This window comes from Trachymyrmex cornetzi, unplaced genomic scaffold, assembly GCF_001594075.2.
Source record: "Trachymyrmex cornetzi isolate Tcor2-1 unplaced genomic scaffold, Tcor1.1 scaffold1093, whole genome shotgun sequence".
Lineage (NCBI taxonomy): Eukaryota > Metazoa > Arthropoda > Insecta > Hymenoptera > Formicidae > Trachymyrmex > Trachymyrmex cornetzi.
Window position 1 is genome coordinate 603493 of NW_017295646.1, and position 11859 is coordinate 615351.

The window sequence follows — 11859 nt, forward strand, 5'->3', positions numbered from 1 at the left end:
ACCACCACCACCACCACCACCACCACCGCCACCACCACCACCACCACCACCACCTACCACTGTTCACTCTCGCCCACTCTTTCCTCCCCTTCTATTTTTCTCCGTCTCTCTCTTTCGACCCTCCTTTGCCCTCTCCCTCGCACCTCAATCACCGTTGGCGCTGTTCTGCACCCCTTCGGCGTAGCCCGACGTTCGACGTCGTCTTCACGTCTCTCACCCTCGGAGCAACGCGGCCGGCACGAAGGGTCGCTGGTTACGCCAAGCCCGAGGCTTTTGCTCTCACGCGAGTTCCTCACTCTCTCGACGAGTCCACCCTCGAACTCTCTCGCTGGTACCCTCCAGGTACCTCTACGCTATGCGTACTTCGTGCCGCGAAAGCGACTCTCCTCGGTACCGACTGTCACGATCAGTCGAGCCGACGCGGACCATTACTGCATCGCCACGCGCCAGTCCTTCGCGCAGCGGACTCCGCGGAAACTAATCACCCCGCTCCACGCCCGCTACACCTCATTCGCGATCCGCTACGCGAACTAACCCCCGCCACCTTCGTCAACCACCCTGCGCTCTGTAAAGCCGCGTCGCGATTCTGAGTCCGCGCCGAGACCAGCGTCGCGACGATCCCTCGAGGACGATTCGGACTGGCTGGCGGGAACCGAGGTGACGTTGCGACCATCTCTGGTCATCACCGCCGCGAATGAAATTGTCACGGGGGAGGAGGGGGGTAGCGATTTTTTTTTCTTTCTTTCTTTTTCCTTTCCTCTCGAGAATGCGAGCCTTCCCCGTGGCGTAGCGACGAGATACCGCCGAGACGGCACGGAGCGAGATCAATGCTCCGTTCAGGGCTCGTAAGTGCTTGCGTGGTGCGCTTCTGTAGCACAGGGTGGATCAATGAAAACGTACCCCTCCACCTCGGTGTCGTGGACGTAGCCCCGCGCCACCCTTTGCCGCGCCGCTCTGCGACGGAGGGAAACGCGGTACCATAATACCGCGCCACTTTTACTACCACCGTTTGCGGAAACATTCACCCGCACCCTCTACGACCATACCCGCGAGCTTCAGTAAGCTCGTCCGCGAGGTTTACCACCGCGTTGCGGATACGTTGCACCGTGCACGTCTTCGTTAACCCGATGCTCGAATTTTCATTTGGATGTGATTTGTTTCACTCCAATTAAGTACAGCGTAAACCTCTTCTCTCTTAAGTCTTTTCTCAATTCTGCAAATAAAATGTACGCTTACGAAGCACATTGACATAGATGTATAAGAATAAGAGATTAATGGAAAGTTGATGAATTAAAAGTCAAGATATAAATTAAAATAAATACATACAGTTTTCATATATTTGTGAAAAATATAAAAATATGTGAATACACAGAAAATACAGTGAGATATATCATCATAGTATGTTTAATACTTTAATATCAAACATAGGGAACGAATATCATAAAGAAAATTATTACAAAATGTAGTACAACTTATTGTAAGATATGTATATTTCGTAAATCTCGTGCATACAATCAGCGTTCAATTACAAATTACCTAGAAAAGTTCATTCGTTCGATGCATAAACTGACATACCATTCTCTCATAGCATATTTAGAAATAAATGTGATTGCTCCTATTCACTTTTTAATCAAGTGTCAACAAATAACATATCCTCTTCAAATATTAAAACAGAGAACTAGAGGAGTATTCTAACATTTCGCTAAGCGCTAATACGTTATGAGAGAACGAATTATTACTCACACTTATCACACTGATATCAGATCAGAGCTGCTAGTCGTGTAAAAATATATGTGTTGTATAAATATAGGAATATCTCTTTGTGAAGAACAATAGGTTGTGTAGCGATGTACCTAAACGTACACGCGACATACGAATAAACCACATGGCACACGAACGGTGAGTTCATCGATTTAAATAAGCGTTGCCATGCCGTTTCGGCATTCTGCGAATGCAGAGATACAGGCCAGTGATGACCATAATGAGCAAAGGGAGGCCGAGGCCAATCGAGATAATCATAATGACTAGAGAAGAGAATCTCTCCTCGGGTGGTGTACCGTATCCAATCATGAAAGTCCTGTAAAATTTAGAATGCAACATTTTATTAATTCAAGAGATTATAAAGAATTATAACTTGTCATTAAATATTTTAAATAAAATACGAGACTTAACAACAGTCTTGTAACCGACGACTCACCACGTCAAGTAATTCGTCTTCTTGTAAAAACCATCTCCTTTTGAGCCCAAGGAAACCATTATCTTTTGTAATAGAAGATTCATAGTTTCTCCATCTCCATAATAACAGTAGAGCATCGAATTTTTAATGCTTGTGTAATTGAACACTTGTTTCGGTGGATACTGGACTGTCTCCGTGGAACTGGTTACATCACGCGACGCGCTAATGTATGACACCGGCCGCCATTGTAAATACGATCCAGCATTCAGCGCACCATCCTGTTCACTGTAGGGTGGCGTTCTAACTTCAACAACCTGAAGAAAAGCATTAGAAGAAAGGTTAAAATAATATTTTCAATCAAAACATAAAAGCGATGATATAACTAACAATAGATTGTTACCTCGAATATACCCGGAGTATGCTCATCGTCCAGACTCTTTTTCGGATCAACGAACATCAGTACCTCGGGATTGCCACCGCCGACTGCGAGCAATTCAATAGCAAATCTGCTATGGACAAAAGTCTGGTTAGTCTGGATGTGGTCAAGGATGATGTCCACTTGCGTAGAATTCTCCGTGTGTAACATATGCGGCACCATGTCTGAATGGTCGACAGTGCAGAATCCTCGGAGCTGACAAGCGGACGAGAAAGATTTTAGAGAAAGATGTGCCACGTATATCACAGAGGACTAAAAAAGCCACATATATGCATATAGGGTGTCCCAGACGTGATATCCTTTAATAACAGATTCCTAAAATCATTTTAAGATGAAAATCTTAATACCAAAATGTCGAAGTTACAATAGTTTTTAAATGAGAAAGATATCAAATTAGCCAATTGAATTATACAAAGTATAAATACAATAAAACTATATAATTAAATTATACAAAGTAAAAGTGTCTAGAAGAATAGAACAGAATTGATGCTCACTATTGTGTCATGTCTGAGCGTATAAATTTTGAATATTTCATTGGCTAACTTTAAATCCTTTTTATTTAAAAACTATTGTAGCCTCGACATTTTGATATTAGGATTTTCGTCTCGTTAATTTGCTATTAATTGAAATCTGGCACACCCTGTATGTTTAATACAGGCTCAAAATGAAGTTGGTTCTCGCTTAACTGAGCCGTTGAAATTATTTTCACATGCGTCTCTACGTATTACCAATACTTTCTCTTCAATGCTGCAAAATACTTTACCGAAAGCTTTATACTCCCGTATCTGCTGATATTCTTAGCTGTATCGTGATAAGAGTTACCCTCCATATCCAGAGAGACGAATTCGCTATTTTGCAATAGGGACACGAGCCGCCAGTTGAAATACTCGGAATGCAAAACGTTCGTATTAGTAACGTCGGCAGTGTCAATCAGTGCCGTGTCATTTACATCGTTGAATTCGATAATCTGTAACATAATATATTTAGTATTATTCAACGTGCTATATACATATAAACGCTAAGGAATCATAACAGATGACAAAATCAGGTCACTGATGATAGTTTTCGCTCCGCGATGTGGAACCTACATAAATACAGTCACAATTTCTGTCGTATTATTGTACATTAGCGCGCAAGAAAATTAGCTGAATTAAACCGCAACGTTGTCGATACTGACGTGTCCCCGAAATTTCTGTCAAACGCAGCCGATCGATATACGATGCGGAAATCTGTTTGCTCACTGCTGTGAATAATTCCATGGCTTTGTACGCGACTATTTAATAATTCCGTCAACTAAATAAGGTGTACAGTGTACACTAACCGTCAATCCGTTAATTATATCGCTTTACAAAAGATTAATCTCGCATGGTATTTATTGAACGAGAAATTTAATGTTCTGATGATGCAATAGGCCGTAAATTGTTAGATGTTTACATAAGGTATTACATAAAATATTCATATTATTTTGCTGTTAAAATATGTTCTAGTATAACGAGATCGTAATGGAAATACGTATGTAATTTATGTAAGAGAATATGCTTGTATCTACATATTACGTATGTAGATATACGAGCATATTCTCTTTTCAAGCAGAAGACCCTCGTCTTGAAGAGAGGCTCTACGAAATGGAGACATTGTGAAGTGCAAAGGTTTAATTAAGAAACCGCGGATGTATTCTCTATAGTCGGCAAGAGAATGTGATGAGTAGATTTGTGTCACTCACTCGGATTTACGTCCGTGTCTAATGGAAGTAAATTCGAGCAAGTAATAAATCATAATCAGAGTAATATTGTATTTTTATATGCTATTTAAAATCCTATACGTGCACAGAAAAAAATTTACTAAATCTTAGTAGAGATTTTTTTCAATGGTACTAACTAAACTTTTACAGTAAATAAATATTTACTAAAAAAATAATAGTTAATTCAAATTAATGGTTTTGTACCAAATAAATATATAGTAAATATTTAGTTAGTACTATTCAAACAATATTTATTAAAATTTAGTACGTTTTTTTCAGTATATATTTATGTTGTTGCATTTTTACATTTTTGTTGAATTTTACAATTTTGTTGAAACGACTAAAGGCATCTATTAGCAAAATTTTATTAACGCATTAAAATTGAACACTCGTTTCTGCATACATTTTGCCACTCGCTTAATAAGCATCTTGGAAGAATTAGCAATATAATTAGTAATTTCAAGATTTATGTCAATTTTTCTACCAATGAATCAACTTTCATTTTGGTTTTATTTACTCTTTACCTGTTTCTAGTTTTTAGAATTAAATAGAGATAAAAAGTAAGTCAAATCGAGACTATTGTTAATCTAAACAATAATTAGTGAAATTCAACTAAAAACTATTCAACACAAATATGTATTAGGACTGTGTTTCAAGATCGATAAGTAATCTGCGTACAGTTTGCTCGAACTGAAAATTGTAAAAATTACATAAAAATATTATTAAGCACGAAGATCTGAATAAGCATGGCTTTTTGGCTTATTTCTATTGAAAATTGATTTATATCGATAGAAATGATTAAAGATAAAAGATAATTTTTTCAATTTCGCTCGTCCGTCTCTTAAGGGGATCCTAAAGTCCTGTATTACCGACTAAAGTACGTACAATTTTTGTATTGCGAATACTCTTTTTCTCTTTCACGGATTCGAAAATCCTTTTCCAGGATTAAAGTATACGCATTAATACGTGACTGTGAATTAGAGTCTACGCTGAGAATGATCAAAAATTTCGAAATCGATATATTTTTTACCATTTCTTAATGTAACATGGCGTTTCAGCTGTCAAGTCGTGACAACATTTGCTTGATATGAAAGTTTTGCAACCTGTACGTACGAAATAATGATTCACAGTCACGTAATTTGCACAAATATACAACGTCGAGTTTTCAGAATTAAATTTAGACGCTTTATCGCGATGAATTCGCAATACGAAAATTGACACGTACGTGTGACTGCGTGTATCATAGGCTGCGTGAGATATTGCTGTGGTAGTATAAAAAGACATGTCGATGTGCGGCGCGCGGCGCGACATCTAGTGATTTTTCGGAGTTCGAGTGACGGTCAAACTTAATCAAGGTCGATAGTACAGACTTTGTTAAATTCCAAATTCGATAATAGTGACATCTTTCATTCATTTCTTATACTTATCATATATCGTTGTGTCTCGCTCAAACGCATTCATCTGTCCTTATCTAACGTATTGCAACGCCATCTCTTAGAAAGAGATCAACTAAAATACTGCTCGGTTTCATGGCTTCACGTCAATTTTATTCGTAGTATACGAACGAAATTTTTGGCGACTTTTTTCTCTTATATCAAAGCCTCTACCTCGTTTCTAAAAGCATAGGATTGTTCTTCGAGGTTTTCTGTAGGCTGCTGGCTACTTATTTTAAACGGGTAAAATCTGAAACTCTTATATGCAGCACATATTGTGACTAGTTGACTGCAGGAGCCGGTGACAAAACTATAATTTTTAATTTTCTTCCATTTTTCGTATTAAATTGTAGCTGGCAGCCTGTGTTGTTGTCGATATTTTAATTGTGGAGAAGGACTTTTCAATCCATAAACACAATTAAGAGAAAAGAGTCTTTAAAAATTAATGGTAAAACAGGACACTCCAGCATCCCCTTAATACGTTTTACAATAATTAATCCTGTCGATGAAATGAGATAAATTAGGTCATCGACTATCGGTTCAATAAACTCACGATCAACTAGCCATTAAAAGAATTCTCGGGAAATTATCTTGTTTATTTGATAATGAATAAATTATGCAACATTGTTGATGTAAAAAACAAAAAAAAAATTGTCAATTTTAATAAATTCAAATAAAAATACACACCAGTATCCGCATTGGCTCTTTTTACATTTTAATTTTTTAAAATTGACCCATTATCAGATTTCCTCTCAGAGTCATCATATTTATACAGTGTTTTCAATTCGTTACCTTGTTTATTATCACCCCGAAGGAATAGGAGGGTTTCTCCGAGAAGACTACCGAGTTCTCCCTTCTGGCGAGATAGTCGTCCCAGGTGATGTTGAGATAGGCGGAGGGTGGCGTGACGGCCAGTAACACGGATGGGGTGCCAATGAAATCCCATAGGTAATGCAACGTATCGTTGGGGCCATCGGCTCTCAAGTAGAGCGTCGTTACGTTTCGCTCGCGGCACGGCTCACCGCAGCCCTGGTTCACCCACGACCGCAGCTAAGGCAGGGTAAAGCGGGTGTTTTATGCAATGTTGCAAATTAAACGACGTCGTATTAACGGACGGATGGCCTAGATCAGTGACGGATTGTACGACAGGCGGCCTTGCCGTTTCTAGCCGAGTCCCCCGTCGATTATTATCGCACGAAACGGCGTGGCGTTGCACAGTTACGCTAATGCGCGGTTTGCAGGCTCGTATCTGCGAACCGTGAAGTGACGAAAGTTACGCGCGTGAAGTTTCCCTCCTTTTTCTTTTTCTTTTTTTCCAGTCTGAAAGGATCTCGCGAAAGTACGCGCGATACACTCGACTATTCTGTCACAACACTTTCTCCACGACTCCGTTTGAAGGAAAATCCGAAATTCTGCCATTTGCTGAAGTATCTAAAAACTTAGCTAAATGCACACAGAAAAAAGACTATTCTTAAATCAACCATAATATATTCATATATATAAGCAAAAATATTATAATCTTGCTTCAAAGATATCAATCTTGATTTGATTAAATTTGTTTGACGCAAGTATTACTTTGCACTTAATTCAAGACTTGCTCGATTAAAAATCTTACATCAATACAAATTCAATCAAATCAAGATTGATATCTTTGAAGCAAGATTATAATATCTTTGCTTATGTATATATGAATATATTATGGTTGATTTAAGAATAGTCTTTTTTTCTGTGCAGATTTGAAAATAATTTTATTGGACTTTTAAAATAATAATCAACTCGGAGCGGAATCGGTAATTATTTTACTTGGTCGAAACATTCAATCATATATTATAATATGAATAAAGAATATTTTTACGCAAGTTAATTTGCGCTTCAATTACCTGACTAATTCTGATCAGCCCTCGTTTAATGTTTTAAATATTTACTTAGGGTATTTAAATTGGTTGCTAGAATGTCAAAATTTTTCATAGTATTATTATCATGTTTGAACATTCTACATCATTATTTTGATGGTCTACAACCAAAATACTTTTAGATTTAGCTAAATGTTTAGATACTCGGGGCAAAACCATTCTTTCTGTATGTCACACGTCAAAATTATAAATGTATAAAAATATCACTCTTATACGTTTTAAGAAAAATTATATTTCCAACACGTCACATCGTCAGAATAGATAAAATAAACAGGCGATAGATTTCTTTGCTCCATTTTTAAACGCGTTATATCTAGGCTAGCAGTTGGCTTTTGCGCTTATTTACTAATTCACGCCTAGGATCGATAATCCAGTTCATTATGAATTTAAGACACTAGGTCTGTATGGAAGGTACAATTGTATCGAACAATTCAGAATCTTCTGAACGCCTCAAAACATTAAAAGCAATTTACGCTACGATGTTGCTTACAACTAACAAACTCACTCTTTAACATCATACTGCACACATCAATAAGATTATTATCGCAAATATCGGGATATATAATCATTTGATAAAAAGTAAAATATAGAAAGATAAAAATAAAATAATTAAAAAATAACACACTGAGAAAAAATTGTTTATTTGACTGAAATTATTTTTTATCTTTATTCCTGTGAATGGAGAATCAGAATGTATATATTATATTTGACTTAAATACATACTCCAACGAAAGAAATAAAGACAACTAAATTCGTATCAACAACAAATCAAACTCACCAAGACTCCTTATAAATCAAAGAATTGGAAAGAATACGGGCGTAAGGAGTCCTAACGCCCGTATTCTTTCCAATTCAAAGACAACTAAATTAATTTAGTCAAATAAACAATAAATTAATAGCCAATAAACAATTAATTTAGTCGAATAAACCATTTTTTTCTCAATGTAAAAAATATATGGTAGTTTTTACCTATTATTAATATAACATTTATATTACTTGAAATATTACATTTCACTTATATCTTTTATGTTACACAAATTTTCTGATTTTTTATCATCAAACTGCCGAAGCTATAAACTGATCGAATTTATTACGTCAAAGCGTAGTGTTACTTGCGCACGCCGACGCAACCGAAACGAAATTTGAAACTCAAGTTGAATGAAAAACATGATGCCGATCCACGTCCGCGGGCGATTAATCGTCCCAAACACTCGCGCGTTTATTTATTTGACACGCCGATCGCGCGACTCACGATCGACCGTGCCCTTCGATCTCGAGCAATCTGGGTCGCGTCAGTGCACTTATCCGATCAACCGTTGATACGTATAAGTGTCCAGCCAATTTATCAATAAATCCACCTGTTTGGTGTGGCAAAAGAAATATTATGATAAGTCTTCTCTTCTTTTGAGTTCCCCTTGCTTGGTTTTCCGACTCGAGTATCACGATAAGTCGAGATTTCGAAGCGCACTCGACAGTCCACGCGGAAAAGGCGACAAAGGGAAGGTGGAGGGAGACACCTCGTGGATGCAAGTTGACGCAACACCGGGCAACACGTCGTCTCCCAAACATCGGCGATCCTTTATCTTTATGACTGCAGTTCTTTTTCAGAGAATATTCTTAACTGATATACACTGGCGGAATGAGTTGGAGTGAAACAAATATAGGGAACTTTCCAGCAGATGCATCAATCGACACAGGAATCATTCTGTCTTTGTTTCTTACTGATTATCAAACAAGAACAGAGGATGACTCTTGTGTCAATTTGTGTCTCTTATTTTTGGTTTTCTCCAACTCCAACTTATTGGACCAGTATACATCAGTTCAGAACTTCCTTCGACAAAAAAAAATAATAATAATAATAAGTCCCATGTCCGTTTCTATCAATGCAATTTAATTTTAATCTCGGTACAACTGACACTTAATCTTTTTATAGTTTTATTTAAGAATTAGAAAAAGATAAAAAATAAGTCGAACCGAGATGGAAGTTAATCTATGTTGGTAGAACCGGATATTATTGTGCGGTCCACATAAACGTCAGATCAAAGGTTGAAAGTCGATGAATCATATGCACCACGCGAGTGGTCTGTTTTAACGAGGTGCGATGCTGTCTCGTGGATGACACGACGCGTCGTATGGCTGATTACGCGGCTAATCAGTCCTATAGTCTCCGGGCAAATGAATCCGGGGATCCGGAGCTACTTGTACTCACTGTGCGTTGCGTGGAAAAAACGGAGTCGGCTAGTGTGGCGACCAGCAGCAGACAAAACGTCAAGGCGCTGGCCATGCCTGCCGTCGCATAAAAGACAACGACTGACAACGACGATGTATAAAACGCTTGCTCACTGAACTCACGCTTGTCAACGCCGTCAGCCGTCAGCCGTCAGCCGTTCGCAAACTGACACCAACGCGATCGCGTGGGAACACGCGGCTTCACTTCGTGGGAAGCAAGTAGGAAGCCAGCGCCGTTGTGGTTGCGATGGGAATCAGGAGATCAGACACGAACGGTAAATGGTTGTTGCTTGCTCGACCGGTACGTCGAATTGGTACATAAAATCCAGAGTATAGAGATGGGCATAGTGGAACATTATACCGTTACATTATAAGCTGTTTCAAAACATTAGGAACAGTCACTCTAATGTTTCGTTCAGAAGGCTCCGTTCATTTGTTCCGTTCTCTTTTAGTAAGATGGCGCAATCCTACAAGTCATGAGCGTTCCATTCACTTTGACCGGATTCTTTTACTGACCAAAAAATTCGAAACGCCATGAAAAAAATTAACGAAACTAGAGATGTACTGTTCAAAGATATTTCATTCACTTTGAATGTATTCTATTACTTTTTTACTAATCTGTGGCTCGAGAGGTACATAGTACATAGATCACATTGCGCATCCCCTCCTCTCCAGAAAGAATAGTTAGGATATGAGCACAAGGATTGCCGTAACGCTTTACGGCAGTCTTAAGTTGTAGATTGGCGTATGACTTTAACTTATGTATATTGCCATAGGCAATGCCTATGCTTGTGCGTTACTTACGTCTACAACTTAAGACTGCCGTAAAGCGTTACGGCAATCCTTGTGCTCATACCTTACGTTCGGCAGACTTAATTGTTACGGAGCGGATCCGTGAGCGCTCGCTGCTATTGGTGTATTCTTTCAGATCATCCAATCAACATTCTGACGATACGAAGCAAAATCCATCGGAATCCTGTTTTCTAATTGGTTGCAGAGCGTCGGACGACGCACATCTGATGCAGTGTGAATCCAGCAACAGACTAGTAAAAGAATCCGTTCAAAGTGAACGAAATATTTCTGAACAGTACATTTCTAGTTTCGTTCATTTTTTCCGTGGCGTTTCGAATCTTTCGGTCAGTAAAAGGATCCGTTCAAAGTGAACGGAACGTTCATGCAATGACACATCTCTAATCGAGAGTTATATATACGACATATATATTTCAAGATTACGTCTATAAAGTTAGCTACGACATTCTATTAATATGAAAAGAATAATTACAGTTCCAACAGCGCTGTTTACAATTTTGCAGTTCTACATAAAAATAAAATAAAGTTCCGTATTTAAAACAATTTTAATTTAATTTAATTTATCGCAATAGTAAAAAAATTATCGAGAATTTGTTTACAAATATCGAGTAATATATTAGATGTACAACTTTGCTTCCGCCGTTTTTTTTCCGAAATTCGAGGCTTTATTGTAAAAAACTGGTTATACATTTATGATTCAAAGTATTGTCCATTGCTGACCACTACTTTCTCCCATCTTTCGGGCAGCGTACGAATCCCGCGTCGAAAAAACTGATCATCTTTTGAGACGATTCACGAATCGATCCAATTTTTTACTTCTTCATAAGACCGGAAGTGCTGATCAGCCAAGTCGTATGCCATTGATCGAAACAAGTGATAGAGGGGGCAACGTCTGGAGAATACGACGGGTGGGGTAGGACTTCCCATTTCAACGTTTCCAAGTATGTCTTCTTGACCACTTTCGCAACATGGGGTCGAGCATTGTCATGCTGCAAAATCACTTTATCGTGTCTCTCATTATATTGCGGCCGTTTGTCTTTCAATACTCGGCTCAAACGCATCAATTACGTTCGATACCGATCGCCTATGATTGTTTCAGTCGGTTTTAACAGCTCATAATA

General features: G+C 38.4%; 1 protein-coding gene across 1 annotated transcript; it reads right to left on the reverse strand.

Annotated features, from left to right (window-relative positions):
* Positions 1-1629: 1629 nt before the first annotated feature.
* On the reverse strand, positions 1630-10045 carry LOC108761376 (glycosylated lysosomal membrane protein A). Its single transcript, XM_018507873.1, has 6 exons — positions 9909-10045; positions 6579-6836; positions 3376-3579; positions 2577-2807; positions 2198-2490; positions 1630-2077 (listed from the first exon to the last, which is right to left on the reverse strand). The coding sequence occupies exons 1-6, from the start codon at positions 9981-9983 to the stop codon at positions 1906-1908; spliced, it is 1233 nt and encodes a 410-aa protein (XP_018363375.1). The 5' UTR covers positions 9984-10045; the 3' UTR covers positions 1630-1905.
* Between the last annotated feature and the right edge of the window lie 1814 nt (positions 10046-11859).

What these genes read in the sequence shown, in the direction of transcription:
- LOC108761376 (XM_018507873.1), bottom strand. Translation starts at nt 9,983, where the DNA reads ATGGCCAGCGCCTTGACGTTTTGTCTGCTGCTGGTCGCCACACTAGCC. An exon ending in TCGGGGTGATAATAAACAAG is followed by an intron (nt 3,580 to 6,578) that starts GTAACGAATTGA and finishes ATTATGTTACAG; the next exon opens with ATTATCGAATTCAACGATGT. An exon ending in AAGACGAATTACTTGACGTG is followed by an intron (nt 2,078 to 2,197) that starts GTGAGTCGTCGG and finishes TAAATTTTACAG; the next exon opens with GACTTTCATGATTGGATACG.